This window comes from Lepisosteus platostomus, chromosome 6 (assembly GCF_059453375.1).
Source record: "Lepisosteus platostomus isolate fLepPlt1 chromosome 6, fLepPlt1.hap1, whole genome shotgun sequence".
Lineage (NCBI taxonomy): Eukaryota > Metazoa > Chordata > Actinopteri > Semionotiformes > Lepisosteidae > Lepisosteus > Lepisosteus platostomus.
Window position 1 is genome coordinate 17567792 of NC_142616.1, and position 17156 is coordinate 17584947.

Sequence of the window (17156 nt, forward strand, 5' to 3'; positions counted from 1 at the left end):
AGAATAAAGATACTATTTGCTCAGACTTGTACAGGTCCTCATGTTTTCCGACAGTCTGCTCTTAAATTAGAGCAGTTTCGTCATGAGAGATTGTCTTGTCCCGAGTGTGTGTCTGACTGCCATCATTCAAACCTGTCAGTAGTTTAGCTACTCTGACTGCCACACACACAGCTAACCTGACTCCAGTATTTCTGACGTCCAGTCTTGCTCTGGGAGGGCCCGTGCGTCTGCAGGTGCTCCAGGTCTCTTTAACGCAGCAGCTCATGAAGAGCGGGGAGAGGCTGTTAAACTGCTTCTCCTGTTGATCTGTTGATCCTGTGAAGAGTGGCGTTGGAATGCAAGCCCTCAGACGCACGGGCCATCCTGCCTTGCTGCAGTCCGTCTTGCTGTTGCTTTGATAGTTGTGTTCACATCTCTGCCTACCTGCCCTTTTCATTGTAGCTGCTACTCAGCTGGAGGCCTCCCACCTGAACACCGCCTGTTCCCCAAACAGGCCGGTGTCACAAGTCAAGTGGGATTATCTGTCCCAATGAAACGGTGCAAAGATCAGACATTTCTATGCAATACTATTGCCATCCTTATTGAAAAGAGACTGATAGTCTCCCTGGTCGAGTTTTACTGTGGTTTGAAATAGGGAACAAGGAAGGGTACAGTGAAATCCTAATAAAAGCATATAGAGAGATGGCAAGGCAAGCAATGGACACTACATGGTGTCCACTACTTGGACTCCTAGCTTGAATACATGTTAGAAACACTTCATATTCCCTTTTCCTTGGTGCTGTAGTCCGGTAGCTCATAAGCACCACTTGTCCTTAAATATGGTACCAGCTTCATAACTGTCAGAGTTTGTCTGATTGATAGCTGTCATTGTCCGTTTGACCCCTCAAACCTTCATTTTATCACTGCTCACAACGCTGCATTGTCAGGCCCCTCCCAGCAAAGGCTTACTTGTCCTGCCTCATGGCTATTTCAGGCGCGGCGTCTGGAGTTGAGAGGGGGGCGCGCTCTGACAATGACACGGTGACAACATAGCTGGGCTGTTTGCAGTGCCCTGGTGTACTCTTTTGAGGCTGGGACTGCTTGCTAGTAAAGACTTAGTCCTCTCATTGGGATGGCTGTGGAACTTCAATTTCAATTTCACCCAGAAACAGGCTCTGACACCTTGGCAATGATATTACATTATCCAAGGCGTGGGCTTAAAGAATAAAGATACTTGTACAGGTCCCCATGTTATCAGAAGGTCTGCTCTTAAATGTGAGCAGCTTCATCATGAGAGATTGTCTTGTCCTGAGTTTGTGTCTGACTGCACGCTCTGACAATGACATGGTGGCAACATAGCTGGGCTGTTTGCAGTGCCCTGGTGGCACTGCGCCAGACTGGACCGACTTTGATTCACAAGTGTGGCATGAGAGATAGGCAGGGGTGTGATCATGAAGAATCCAAACACTGTTTCTGTTTCTAAAGCTCTATTGTGACAGCAAGTGGAAACTTTCGACGGCACTTAGACACATTTAACTATGTTTAGCAATGAAGTGCCAATTGTGAGACAACAATAGCTACTTTTAGTTATTTATTTAAATCATTGGACGATTGCACATACAGTACTTTGCTTTGTTCATCGGCTCATGTTTTGTTGCCTGAAATATATCCGTGTTCCTCTCTCACTGGCAAGAAACTGTGAAGAAAGGTTTGACAGCAACATGACAACATTTGTGTTGGTAAAATGATCAGGCTTGTTTAGTCCCAGCAGCCATTTCCAGATTCTTGAATTTCTTGGGCTCTGATGTTTGTGTGTGATTGTTTGTGCCTAAGAGTCTTTCTAGCAACATGCTCCTGCTATCAATTTACCATATCACTTGATAACATGTTCTTAAATAAAACTGTTAGTAAAACACTTAACAGCATGTAAACAGGACTAATGTTTTGTCCTTTGTTTTAGGAAACTCCTAACTGCAACACACAGGACAGCAGACATGACTGTTTACCCTGACATTTCAAGCAAGTATATCATATATTTCAGGCAGAGTTTGAACATTGAGTTTGGAATAACTTCAGGATGAGAGAAATATTGGATTCCTGAGAAATAAGGACATCTAATCATGGCATATTTGCATGTTGCAAGAAATACCAATGTAAAATGAAATCCTGTTCTCCATGTACAGTTTAGTATAGCTAGTGCCTTGAAAGGGACTGAATGCAGTTCGAAGCAAAATCAAAATATCCCAATAGCCAATTGCTTAGAAATAAATCATGGCACCCCCTTGCCAGCACAGCATGTTGTTTGTGTAAAGGTAAAGAAGTAAAAATCCGCAAGCTCTTCCTCCAAAAGTCAAAAGCTTGTTTTGATTGACTGACGTTCTTGTCCTTAAATCAACCTTGCAGGTTGCATCAGACAGAACCTGTAATGCTGCCAGATGAAGTCCCAGCTCCCTGCGGCTCTATAAGCTGGACACTGCAGCAGATAAGTGGGCTAAGTGGAGCCCTGGCTTGCGACAGGAGAGCTAGGAATGAGGGGAATGTGACCATCAGCCTGTGAAAGCCCAGGCCGTCAGAAAAAATGCCTGCTTTACTGGTGAGCAGCAACCTGCTCCCAGCACCTCTCTGTGTCCATGAGTGATGGCCGACCACACTGCTGTTCGAGCCCATGTGTGGGTGTCCATCATGTCCACAGCCTGGGCTCCTCAGCAGCCAAGGCTCTTGGGAAAGTATTCACTGCTCCCATCTCCTATTATAGCATTGCCTGCCTGCAATTTAAGGCTGTGGGAAGATTACTTGACGTGAAAGTCATTCTGGACCTCTGTGGCTGGGCAGCCATAAAGATCCCCTGTATGCCTTATGACCTTCTTTGCTAAGAGGTAAGTGTCTGCAGATAGTAAAATAAAAATGCCCTCGAATTCCTTTCTACTTTTAAAAAGGTCCCAAGTGCCGACACAGCACAATGAGCCCTGAGTCGCCAGAGACTAAACTGGGATTTGTCTCGCCTCAAGGAAGTGTAGGATACTGGCCGAACACACAGCTGCAAGGAACAGAACTGGTTCCCATTTATTACTGTACCATGTACAGAGCAGGGTGGAAAAAACATTTATTTTTTTTACAAATTTACTATACTATTATTAAAATATTTTAATATTGACTGTTTCTTGTGAAATTACCCCAAACAGGCCAAACAATCTTGCATTTTATAAGCATTTTAAATATGTTGGCTGTTTAGCAATCATAGACAACAATTAAACATACTGCACATAGCGACAAGAAATTTTGAATTGTAGTGGCATGTTAATGGCACCACTTATTATTTATATTTCAAACCTTAGCCAGCAAAAATTAAGACACAATATTTGTTAAATAATTCAATAGATGAAAAGCAATAGGAATTTACTAATCAAACCTTGACCTGTGTACATATAAATAAGAAAGGTTACAAATGACAGCTACAGAGACCTCCAACAGTATTGGGACAGTAAAAAGTGTTACTTTTGCTGTGAAATCTAGTAAAGAAAGTCTAGATCTAACATCCTGGGTGAATGAAACAAATCGATCATATTTAACAGGCACAGAAGTATTGGGACAATCTGCAGAAAAGTGTCTTGGCCAAGTGTTTGCTGTTCAATCATTAGACACTAATAGAAGATTGGAACTTCTTAGAAACCTCACTTTGATGTCAGTGCCTGGAGTCCCTAATCAAAAGTCAAAGTATAAACCAAGGAACATTCTGCTAAAGAAAAGTGGGCAAATTTGAAACTGTCAGAAAACCCCAGTCAGAATAATTGCACAGAAACTTGAACAATTTGAAATTTACTGAAGAAGAAAGTAACCGCTGGTATAGTTACCAACTACCAAGACTGGGTTGCCAAACAAAAACATCTGAATGAGATTTCCAAACCTTTATCGGAGCTGTCAAGGAAACCCTAAAACAGCTGTCGGTAAAAGCACCCACAACCTCCATTCTGCAGAGGTAAAGATATCAAAATGAATGTATCACAGTGGAATGAGACAGCAGAGATAATCTTTTTCCAAAGTGACAGAGTGGTGAAATGTGGAGACGCACCTCGTGATCCTAGTCAGTCAAGCCATGGAGTGGGCACTGGTGGGAGTCCCGATAAGGGACTCACACATTTTCTTTATTGATAATTTAATTAATGTCAGTAGCATCAGCACAAAGTCTGAAATTTACAGAAAAGATTTGTCTGCTTATGTATAGTATAAGAACTTGCTTCCATACTCATCAGATGACGCTTCACCACGTTAAATTACATTGACCCATAACATAAAGCCCATGAAACTTGATGGAAGTTCATCAGGAGAATAAAAGTGGAAATTTTTCTTCTTAGACCAGCCAGGTCATTCTCCAGATGAGCAACATTTTATATGCTGAAGAATTCATTGTAGTCCAAAATCCCCCAAAATAGGTAAGAACTCAAAGTGGGGCTGCAGCACATGTTTGGCAAAGCATCTCTCATGATTACCCACAGAGTTGAGAGAGTTTAACAGGTCCTAAACTGCATGGAGTTACGGCCTCAAAGAGTTAAGTAACCAAACGCTGACATTCACACTCTTAAATTGACAAATTTACATAAAGTGAATGGGTCCCAAGTGAATAGTCGTTTGGAATCACTGCGTTGGACACAAAGCCTGTGTTTGCTCTAAACGACCACGTATGTATGGAATTACCCAAAAAATAAAATGTATATTATATCACGCTTATCCTTCCTATTTAACTTTTGATTACAAATACAAATTGGTTGAATAAAAATTAAAAGCAAAGAGTGACATTGACTTTGCTGACTCACGCTGTAAATGGGATGGATGGCCCAATAGTGTCACGTACTACAGCACCACCAAAACAAGGGCAGGTGTGAGACAACAAGACAGGAGGCCACACTGTGGCAGAGCCCTGCTGGAGGCCCTTCTGACGAAACAAACCTGCAGAGATAAAGCAGAGAAATGACTGCGGGAAATCCACATGAGCAAAGTACACGGAGTTCAAAGTTTTAAAAAAGGCTCGTGAACGGGAATAAGGGAGCAGGGTTAAGTTACAAAGCTAGAATTCCAAATGGCTATGCTCGCATCAGTGGCTGAGCTACGGAGTGCCACTTGCAGCCTGACACCAAGGTGCACGAACATGATTTGTGAATCTGTGTGGGTAAATGCAGTCAGCCAGAGGACTGATAACACTGGGTAAGAAGGATTGCTGAGCATTCGTTCTGGATTTATTCAGGAAATTGTAGGATCTGAACATTCCCCCTTTATCTAAATACCTCAGGTCCACATTTCCACAACCTGGCGCACATTAGAGGAGCCTGGTAAGGCTTCCTCTTTCCAGAGTGTTGCGAAACAAAAAAAAAACATGTAAACAAGAAAGAAAGCTAAACACCTCCAGGACCAAACTGTTATGATCGGTTGTGATTATCAGATGACATTCATCGAGGCAATTCTCAGGTCTCAGCTTCACTCCAAGAACATCGGACACATTTGTCTGTGATGCAATTGGCTATTTCTGTTGTGAGACATCAGTGCCTAAAAGCTTGACAGCCCACGTGGTTGGCCTGATGCACTGACAAGCCCGAATTAATGATGGATAGCAAAAAAGCCTCTCTGGTAGACCTCAGCTGAATTCTGGATTCGATACAATGGTTTCTAGAGGTACAAAAAGATAAACTGGACTGTAAAGGAAGGTGGACTTGCAGCTCCAAATATAAAAATAGCTGACGAGCCTGTTTATTTCATCTGCCTGTTACTTGACACCAGATGGTTATTCCAATACGTGTGCAAGGTCCTTCCCATGTTACAGCTCTGTTGGTTTCGGCTGCGCCTCCATCTATTTCAGGATGTTTGACTTTCTTCTGGTTCCTTGCCTAGATCGTTTCTCCTGGTTTGGGAGGTCTGAGTGTCTTTAAAGATTTTCTTGACTTTTGTTTCTGTGAGGAAGAAGCAATGCAGTTTACAGGATCACAGTGTTCAGTAATGTGAGAGGGGGAAAATGCCTGTTCTGCACTTGCCCTGCTCGAATGACAGACTCAGGATTTCCTAGTGAACTATTCTTCTGGAGCCTTGACTGAAAAATCTCACCTCAGAATGGAAGGCAGGAGCACAAGGTAAGCTGTGAATTGACAAACGGCTCAGATTTTGTGAGACAAAGCATTACAGTTTGGGGAAACCAGACGATAAAGTATTCTCGTAGCGTAAGAAAGACAGAAAATACCTAGTATACAGCAAAATACTAACTTATATTTTTTCTTCATATTGTACCGAGAAAGAAAACTAATAAAAATTAGGAAAAATGAAGAACAAGAAGAAATCACTTGGATTTGCTGTTAATAGGGGCAAAGTAACTGTGAAAATTTTATGAACGAGTGAAATAAATTGCGTAGTAAAAAACATTTTTCTTTATGTTTAACACAAAGTAAAACGATACTTCAGAGGTAAGGTGGGATGTACATATTTAACATACCCTGTTTACAAGCAAAGAAAAGTCCTTAATGACAGAGGAATTTGTGTGCCCTTTTCAATTTAAAAAGGAGCTCCACTCAAGGTGTTGGGTATGCGAGTGAAATAGGTAGCACCTCAGAGATTAAAAATAAACTGGTCACTAAGGCAGACATGGAGAAATCATCTAGACTGCTACTGGTATCAAATTATAAGCACTGGAAAATGTCATAAATGGCTGCTGTATTTTAGTCGAGACAGATCAGATACCCTTTAATATACTCAGCTGTTTTGTGGATTTTATTTTACTTTTTAAATCAAGAGCTTGTATGTGAAACACATACTGTATGTGTCTGAAACCAAAATGTTTAGGAAACGGTTATCATTCTAGATTGAAAACATAGAGACCTACAGACAGATAGACAGACAGACAGATGGGTTTCGCAAAGGAAGAGTAGTACAGTATGTCTCTGTTCACTTGTGAAACCTTTAGGTGAGCAGTTCAAAAGGGGCTCTCAGGCTGGACCGGGCCTTCACAAAGCGAGTGTGCCAGTTGCTGTAAACATCACTGCAGACATGAATCACATTCTCATACTTAGCATAAAATGTTTTTGTAGCGCTCTTGTTTTTCTTGTTTAATAGTTAAAGCACAAGTTTTGACAAGAAGTGATCTAGGGTGTGGCTAGTGTCACAGTCAGGGTGTTTGTTGGTCAGCAGAGATGTTGGCCGTGGAGAACAGGAGAAAAGAGGATGTGGTTGCCATGGCTACTGGAAGACTGTAAAGACAGGGGCTAGAGCATCTCTTGGTTGGTGAGGGAATTCCAGGAGGATAAAACTGTTCTTAGTATTTTGATAGTAATTCTACTGTAGGAATTCCTTACACTGTGTGGATTATTGGCATCTGCATTTAGATTTCACTAAATCAAAGTTTTCTCTCTATACAGTATAAGGGTGATTGTTAGCTCCTCAAAAACCAATAGCCTCTGTTGAGGAAAACAGAAAAACAGTTACAGTATGTGATGTTAAATACCTTTTATCAGCCATTGTCTGGAATTGCTGTATTACATACTTTTAAAGCTTTATTTGTAGCCATTCCACTTTCACTGTACCATGCGTGTAAAGTGTATGTACTGTATACAAGGGCTTTTAGTGATTATTAATACATACCAGCAATGTGAATGTCAATTTTCTGACTAAGTGCATCATTTGAACTTTTTTTATTTTTAAAATTAACCTCAATTCAAAAGCATGTTCAAGTGAAACAAATATATATATTTTTTAAATGGGAGCTTTAACCCATGGAAGGATAATGCTGTTCAGTTCACAAAACAAAGTGACTCAGAATAATGCAATACAGGCATTTCATAAACCCGGTCATTTATGTCTTAAATTCAGATCAAAGGAATTCTTAGTATTTATTTCACATGATGACTTATTAGTCTTGTTACAGGTGAGCTAGATGAGATTATTTTTTTAATTAAGACATATTTAAAATTGTGCATATCTCTGCAGGCCCTCTGGGATTTGTTGTTCTCAGTAAAACTGTCTTTATACGCTGGTGGCCAGCAGGTTATGATGTGGATTACCTAGATTTTCTAGGTCAGTTGTACAAGTAGAAAATGGAGAGCATCCTCCTGCCAGTTGAAATCACCCATGTCACGTGTTCGAGGCAGGAAATAAAACCCCCTCCCATTTCTCACACTGCTGTGACAAAACCACTGAAGTACTGTTTTGTAGAATGAGATCAGTGGCTCCACAACATACTGTGTAACTTAACTCCTTCATTAATATGGAAGTTAAGAAATAAATCAGGCCTAACTCCCTGCGTGTGTTTTGACTAGCCTCTAAAACTATTTGAAATGCATTGATTACTGCACCCAAGAGAGGAAGAGAGAGGTGTGGAGCTTTCAAGAATAAAAATGTTTGTCTATATTGTACTACTTGTCTGCACGTACTGTATGTGCTTGTTTCTGTAATGCAGAGCAGTCTGTGTGAAGGAGGAAAGCTAGTGCTGCCAGCCAGTGCAGGGACACACAGTCAGACACATGTTTGTAGACATTTCAGACAAGGCTAACAATCCAGGTGACCACAGCAGGAGCTGTGTGGTGTGTGGTTCGTACACTGAAGGGACAACAGCCAGCTATCTCTGCAGTGTGGCATTGAGACTGTGTAATAGTCAGGGGAGTGGCGTCAAGACAAGAGGCTGGCCATCCCATGTCCTCTCACTGGACATTGGGCTTTGGAGGACACAATACAGTGTGGACAGGAAGCACTTTGCTCTGCTCAGTGCTGAGTCAACCTGTATTTGCGTATCAACACCACATAAGACCTTATAAGCTTCTTGATCTCTTGGGGTTGAGCCAGAGATCAGAATCAACAAGTGCCATATAGAGGAGAGTGGGTCAGAATATTTATTGCTGTGGGGACTGGGGATGGAGCACTCACACACTTTATTTTGAGTGTTGCTCCTTTCTTGCTTCCACATGAAAAAGTCTTACAGGAGGTTAATGTTTTGTTTTTTTCATTCGGTCTTTGAAGGATGATTTTTTTACTTTAATTCATTTTTAATTAATTAGGCATTCATTAGGTAACATAAGGTATTCTTTTTGGCAGATTTACCACCCTGCATGTTAGGATGTAATGTCAAAAGGATTGCATTCCATTGCTTTCTTTTGAGGTGCAGATACACCATATAGAAAACATCTGTATTAAAATAAAAACTAAAGAGCAGGCACAGGCAGCAGTGAAAGGAAGGGGTGTTCTATGGGGCTTCAGTCTTTGGTGAATGGATGACAGAATGCTTTCTTTAGGGGTCAGTGCAATTGCAAGCTATGCTATGATGGAAGAGCCCTGGTGTTTAAAAATAGCTTATGTTTGGTATTACAGTACCGGTTTTGTATGTTGTCATTGTTGCAGAGTTCACTACACATATGAGAAGGTCAAAGCTGTAGTATAGAAATGATTTACTATTCCGGGCATCTAATATACTATTTTAAACTTTTAATGGCAGCTGGGCATCAATGTGACCAAACACGGGGAATCGAGGAATAATTAAATAAGAGAGCGCTGAAGAGGCATGCTGCAGCAGTGGGCTCTGCAACAGGTAGGATTTACTACTGAAAAGATTCTGCAGATGTAAGAATTTCACTCTGAGTGAAAGCAGGCTAGCGTGATTTATAATTCAGTATTATATACTAACATTACATTACACTTAAAGTGCTTTTTTAACTATGATTAATGTGATGAGTGAACAAGCTTCTGTAAATTGTTTTTTTTTTACGAAATACATGCAGATGCACTGTTTCTATAGTAAGATTCAATGCATGCCCCCAGCACTCCACCCCATTCTACCCCATGCAAAAACGTGCATTATGTCCAAATTGAGAGTAACAGAGAACCACAAATCAGCCCTGTAAGCTTTTCTTCTGTCAACGTAATTGAACATATTTTTTCTTAAATGCAAGCGATCGTTTCCTTTGCCGAGGTGGAGTTTGCAATGAAAGCTGGAGGATGTTCCTAATCCCATTGTCATTTGCAGGAAAGAAATGAGATCATATTGCCTTTTGGAAGGTGAGCTGGTTAAATGCAAGACAGTGTAGGTAAGACATCTGGAAGACTGATTGGGACAACTGGCCCAGCGCATGTGAATAAGCATCTGAAATGAGCTTTCTGGAAAAGTGCCACATGAGTCACAGAGGAAGTATGCAGGGGCACTACAAATACACAGATGGCTTCAGTGACTCTTCGAGTGTTGGGAGTTTCATGGACGAAACGGACAGAGAAGTCAGCAGTCTCACCGACCGAGCGTTCAGGAGTTTGTGCATTGGAGATGAGGCCATTTACAACGACGCAGATTTTTCTTCTCCCCCAGCCGGTCTTCACAGAACTTTCATCGAAGACAATCAAAGCCAAGAACTCCTGAAAGGAAGTGCGCAAGAGAGATACGCTCTTGCGGTGAAAAGGTACACAGACTCGGAGAAAACCTCAGAGGTTGCTGCAACATTCCAGCAGTCCGTCTCGGAAAAGACAAAGCAAGAGCAAGTTTGCAAAAACGATGCAGTGTTACATTTAAGCAATGGGTCTATTGGAACAGCCTGGCCACAGAGGAAGAATGCATCCAAGGTGTCCTCGCTCATCAAGGCGTTTGATATTGTGGAGAACGACACTGACAACAGTATGAATGCCGATAGCAAGCAGAGCACGGCATGCACAGCAAACAACAATTACAACTACAGGGAGAACAGCTGCGAATCTTGGGACAAATCCGCCCTGTTGAGTATCCAGAGGGAGTTATCGGAATTCTCTGATGCCTACCAGCAGAATTTTATCTCAAGCACAAAATCTGCTGCAGGTGACAACTGGAAGAAAGCAGGGCAATTCCCACCTCCCAGAAACCATTTTCATTCTTCTGAAGTAAGAGCTGCTCAGCAGTCGTCTGACAGGGGTGCAACTGTCCCTTCCACGAAGCACTCAAAAACGAAAAGCAGCAGGTCGAGCAAGGGGAAGAAACTGAGCTTGAGGAATTCGTTCCTCCACAGTGAATACAGCCCATTCCAGTCATGGAAGGATTATAAAAGATACCCGTTTGACACAGAAGAGGTAGCAGACCTCTTGTCCTCAGATGAAATCCCCAGGTGGTACGACTCGCCTCTCTACAAAGAGTTAACTGCTGCACACAGGACACAGACCCCCCAAACTGGGGACAGGAAAACGCACAGGAGGCACACTGACGACATGATCCCTGCAGAAGTACCCGGGTCGACAGTTCTACAAAAAGCTTTATCCGTTGAGAAACGGTGTGAATCTGAGATGGGGGCTAACTGTGCCCCTTGGAGAAAACACAGAAACCTGATCACGAACAAGCCTCCCCTGCACAGACCCTGTACAGTGTCCCCCCAGGGTGAAAAATCTAGGCACAGAGAGGAAGGTCTGTGTCCCCCGGGCAAGGTGCCTCCAGGTCATCAGAGAGCACAGACCTTGGTGGCTGAGCAGACGGCTCACGCTGCCTCTCCTCCTTTCAACATTTCCAAGCTGCTGACACCTGTGATTCATGCGAGACAAGAAACGGAGACGTCAGAAATCCTGCAGTGCGCTCTTTCTCCACCAGTCATCGATCTCAAGACGTTAGCTGAACCCGAGGTCAAAGCTGTGCCCGAGCACAAATTCCGTGACAGCTACAAAGCTATGGCCTCCAGCCTGCTATTTAATCTCAAAGATAACAGGAAAAGGGTGAAGAGCAAATACAGCCCAACAACCTTTAAAAGCCAGGAAGTCCATGACCGAAATAAGCAGCCCTCCAAGCAAGAGGTCATTTCCAGAAACGTACCGATGACTTCAGATGCTCCTGCTGCTGGAGTGGGTACAGCTGGACACTTGAAGGCAAGAGATATCCCGTCTGTTACCAGCCCTGTCTTGCAAACAATCAACATGCAAAGCGCTGATCGAAAATATTATGCTGATGCTTGCATCTCAGATGACTACTTGACATTGAGTTCACCTCACACTGTAAAAGAGGCTGCTAATTATAAGTGCTTCAGTGCTGCAGCACAGGAAAGCGCCGTGAGCACAGATCGGCCTGCCGAAAGCCAAAGAAGTAGGTTCAGTGACTCCCAGGTGGTGCTTTCTCCTAGGTCGCATGAAATCACCTCGAGAAAGAGACCAGACTACCCTTCACTGAAACTATACAGGAAAGAAAATACTAAGGAAGAAGAAGTGAAGGAGCAGGTGGCAACAGTGAAAAGGCCTCTGCAGTCCACTGCGACAAGAGACAAAAACAATGCAGGAAAGCCAGTGCAAAGCTTGATCAATAAAAAACCAGAAGCCCCTAATTTTTCATTGCAGGACAATGGTATTAAACCGAATCCCACGTTTTCTCTTAAAACCAGCAACGTCAACCCGAAAACAAAGTCTCCCAAGGAGCCACAACTATTAGCAGACCAGAACCTTCAAACTATTCATGATGAGGATGTGAAAGTGGAATTTGCTTCGTGGAATCTGAGTGTTTCTAAAGAGAAGAAGGAGGAGACTGAGGACAAGGCTGAGGAGGGGAAGAAGGAAGTGGACAAGTCGGAAGTGCAGTATTATGCTCTGAGTAACCATGAAGGAGAGAGTGAAAGGAAAGCCAGGCCAGAGAGCTCTCCTCAAAGACGGGAGAGGACACCTCCAAAGGAGGAAACTGAAATATCCCCCAGTGGGCTGGAGGAAGGCGGGTGGGTGCACTGTTTAATCGATTACGCAAAGGCTTACACACCAGTGCCAATCTCAAATGCGCCCTCTCCATCTTTAACAAAACTCAACATGTTCAAAATTAAAGATAACACCTTTAGGACATCGCCTGTAATCAAGGCTGTCAAGCCACCTTTGCACAAAACATTTCCAGAGGAGCTGCAGCTAACTGCTCCCCGAGAACGTGTGAGCAACCCGGAGAAGACTGAGGAACAGGGGGTCGCACACAGTCCTGAAGTCCAAAGTGAAGCTCCCGGTGTCAATGAAATTCCTGTTTTAGATGAAGTCCCGGTCCCTGAGCCGCCCCAGAATGAGAATGAAGTGCCGTGTTTGGGTGAAGACCCAGGTGCAGGCAAAGCTGAGTCCCCTCTTGGAAGTAACTCAGCACCCAAAGAAGATGAAAGTCAGGCAGTTGTGAATGCAGTGTCGGAGGATGTAGAAAGCTGTGTTGCAAGCTCAACAGGCGCGGAGGAGAAGGCTGCAAGTGCTGCAAACGTTGAAGAAACAGAAGGCTCCAAGGATGTTAGTGAAAGGTCCGACTCAGTCTGTAGTGCTAGTGAAAACAAACCGCTCGGCAAACCACCAGCTGTCCCCCCGAAAACGGAAAAAGCCCTTCGGCGTGCTAAGAAGCTCACAAACAGAAGAAGAAGGGTTGATACCAAGCCCAAAACGGATAGCAATGCCGTAACTGACAAGAAGCCTATCCGGGCGGTTTCTAGCACGCCCTCGTCTCCAGCTTGTCTGCTGTCGTCGCCCCTTCCCGTGAACCCCGTGTCCTCGGCTAGCCCCGCGCAGCCCGAGCCCAGTTACGTCCCGCCGCCTGCGAACGTGGTGACGCTGAAAGGAGCGCAGTCCATCCAGCCTTTCCCCCTCACCCAGAGGAAGCTCCTGCAAGACCCCGAGTCCGGGCAGTACTTCGTGGTCGACATGCCGGTGCAGGTCAAGACAAAAACTTTCTTCGACCCGGAAACGGGGAAGTACGTTCAGCTGTCAATCAGGTCAACTGAGGGGGGCTTGTCACACGCGTCGTCGGTGGAGGTGCTGAACACCCCTTCTTATGTGCTGTACCCCGGGTTCCTGCCCCTCCCCGTGACGACGCTGCCGACCCTGAGATCTTCCTCTCAGATGTCAGCCCCCGCGGCTCTCATGGACGACCCCGAGAAGCTGCGGCTTTCGGAGGCTTGGGCACAGGAAGTCCTCAAACAGAAATACAACCGGGAGAATCAGCCCTACATCGAGCCTGCGTGCGAATCTCTTAGCCAGGTGGCAGATGATTCTGCGTACAGTGAAGGCAAGACCAGTGTCAGCCCAAGGAACCTGGACATCATATCAATGAGTGAACTGGAAGATTTTGCTGTTGAGAGTGTTTCATAAATACAAAAGACAAAATTGCACTGTCTTTACAGAAAAAAAATATAGCCAAAGGATGGCAAAATACTGGACTAACTAAAATGGTTAGAATATAGTGTAAATGTATATACATAAGAGATGTATATCAAAGTGGCTGTACAGTATATCAGGTGGATTTGTAAAGATGAAAACAAAGAAATGAAAGTAAAATCTTATTATTTTTTTGTTTCCCATAACGGAGCAAGAGCAGATGAACAAATTTACACTATAAATTATTATAAATGTAAAGACTGATGTCTAGCAAAATACTTTTGATTTTTTAACATGGCTTTAGATTTTGCAACAATAGAAAGAGCTGGGCTATTTGTTAAATAAATGTTTTGCTAAAAAATAATTTATACCATTCCATTTGAAAATGTTGTCTGAAAGATAGAAGACCTACTAGGCAATTTGTTTTATCTCTTGCAATTTGGCATACCCTGAGAGGGTATTCTGTAAGGGTTATGTTATACAGTACCTGTTTACCACAAATCTTCCTGTAACGGTTTGTAATTGGGGAGAAGCAAGCAAAATAACGCAGGCAGAGAGGATTCAGCTGTTCCCATCAGTACATTGTAGTAACTTTTACAGTAAGTCATTGCAAGCGAGTTTTATTTTCATTGATTTGTGCAAAGTGGATAATTTGCTGCCTTGTGAGAGTCATGCATCACTTGGGTGTAGAAACTATAATGAAGAATTGTACCTCATTATCGTGTTTTTACCAAATGAGCTACAACTGTGAGAAATATATTTTTTTTGGAATCGCTCAAGTGCTTGTGCATTTTTTTTTTACATAAAGCACTTCTAGTATTAAGTTCAGAGGTGAAAAGCAGCAGAACCTGATGCGAGAATGCAGGACTTCTTCACCTTGTTTGTCTGTGCCAATGCATCTGAAGCACAGTTCACAGTGCACAGTGCCATGCTGAAGACACTACTCGTGCTCCCCACAAATACTACAATCTGATACTTCCGTTCATATCTGTGTACATCTTCGTCTGCTATCGTCATTGTCGTCACTTGTGAGAAAAACACTTGCTCTACTTTTATCTGCTTACATTGGTGGTTCTTTTTACCCTCCTCTAAAAGGAACATTAAAAATACTTTAATTCTGATGGTGACAAACTAGATACCGTGTACTGTGCTGATCTGCCAGTCAGTGCCGTGTGTGAGGATTAAAATATTGTCTTTCAGTCTGCCCTCTTGACTGGCCCTTCCTTATACACAAAAAGAGAGCCTGAACTGGCCAGAGTTAAACAAACTTCATGGTAGAATGACAAGATCAATACACAATTCCAATGTTAATTTGAACGTGAAGCAATTTCCCAAAGGCCAGTTGATTCTAATCTCCATATTCTTCATAACATCATTTCACATTTGTTTGAATGGGGCTGCATGAGCAGTTTTATTATGGCCGTGTTAAAAACAGTCTGAATAATTAGCATTTCAATTTGGGTCCTAATAACATAGACTGATAGACACTCCACTCACAATTATCAGAATTTGGTATCTTACACTTCACAGCAGTAATAATGCACTTTCTTAATTATATTTTCCAGAGTAATACCCTGATTAATTTTTTGGGGGAAAATGTCCTATTTCATTAATTAAATATCATCAGTAACCTTGGTCAGTAAGGGTGATACAGAAATAGTATATACGATTTTTTTAAAACTCTATATTTTAAGATGCATGGCATCTTCGATCTACTGTATAGTGGAACAAAAGTCTCATTCCACTGCCCATCATCACTGTAAATAAACTGGAATTTCCACTTCACACCAATACATTCAGGAGTGTAATACTCCAATAAGACAGCAGATCAGCACCTATGTAACAATACAGTCAAGATCACAAGTATAAAAGAGTAACACAGTCATTGCCTACAGGAAAATGTACTGTACACCCAAGACTCAGCAGAGCCTTTGTTCATTTAATAAGTTGTTTTTGTACATACTGTACATTTTACATGCTTTTTAGAACATTAGTACATGTAGTCAAAGCTTTCTTTATAATATCAATAATATTAATATAAGATTATTTAGTAATATAAATTAGTATTTAATAATAGATATAGAAATGAGTAATTATTTTATTTTTATTGGAGTTCTTTAAGGTATAGTTTTACTCTCATCCACATCCTCTGCCATTCATCTAAGAACATAAGAATTGTTACAAACGAGAGCCTGTTTGGTGGTTAGAAGTTAATTGATCCTGAAATAAAGCAGTCTATCGGCTTCAGCGGTATTGCTGAGTAACGTATTCCACACTTCCACGTTCCCTCATATTCTTGTCTGTCCAAGACTAAAAAAGGTCCTGCTCAGGCTTGAAAAGGTAGCCTTGCATTCTGGTTTAGAAAAGGGTTTTCTCGTGATGAAAGTGTGCACAATTTGTATTTAATAGCAAAACATAATTGTTTTCTTTCTATTGCACAGATAAAAAGTAAAAGTAAAAAGGGATCTTCCTACCTCGTCAGTCCAGTACTCCTGAACCATTTCGAAGCAGGTAGACCACTATTACCAATTCACATTTCTATTCGTCGTATTAACAGAGCTGCAACAGACAGCGAACTGAGGACGCTTGAGCACCAGTGCGGCCCAGGCTGCCGGTGAACACTGCTCTCTCTCGCCTGCGCAGCCTCCAGACATGAAGACAGTGAGGAGCGATGGAGGAAAAGGAGAGGCCTAGAGGTGTGCTGGGTTCTTCTCGCCCTTGGAGACAGTCAGCAAATGCAGCAATAAAACGGCAACCGATCATTGAAAAAAACGACCTGTTGAGTATTTTTCACGGATCATTCACTGCAGGGCTAACCAGGGGAAACTGCTGAGCAAAATAAAAAGTTGGTAGAATGAGCCTTTAAAACGAGTTCAAGAATGTAAATGCAACACAGTTGGAGTAAATCGAAGTGCATCTGTTGTTAAAAGGCAGTACAGCTGTTAAGAATGTTCAGCCCAGATGGGGCCCCAGCTTTTCAGAACTGAGCTTGGAGGCCCTCTAGTGGAAGTTAAAAGCACAATTGTTTTCTTTTTCTGTTCATTAATCATTTAATATTCGAAATTCCGAAAGGAGTTCAGCCATCATTACAACTTTCTTTTTGTCTTTGTGCCCTGTGTCAGACA

General features: G+C 42.5%; 1 protein-coding gene across 6 annotated transcripts in view; it reads left to right on the top strand.

Moving 5' to 3' along the window:
- Positions 1-4915: 4915 nt before the first annotated feature.
- The window catches only part of c6h10orf71 (chromosome 6 C10orf71 homolog), a 36464-nt gene continuing 24223 nt past the window's right edge, over positions 4916-17156 (top strand). The window contains exons 1-3 of one of the 6 annotated variants that reach the window (XR_015939451.1): positions 4971-6095; positions 9437-9529; positions 16589-16803. Coding sequence is in view for 2 of the 6 variants with exons in the window: in XM_088634487.1 (XP_088490613.1) it covers positions 10087-14025 (3939 nt within the window). In the remaining 4 variants the exon portion in view is untranslated. Of the gene's footprint in view, positions 6096-9436; positions 9530-9964; positions 14811-16588; positions 16804-17156 lie in introns of those variants that run through there. The other 5 variants (XM_088634487.1, XR_015939450.1, XR_015939452.1 and 2 more) reach the window with 5 other exon arrangements.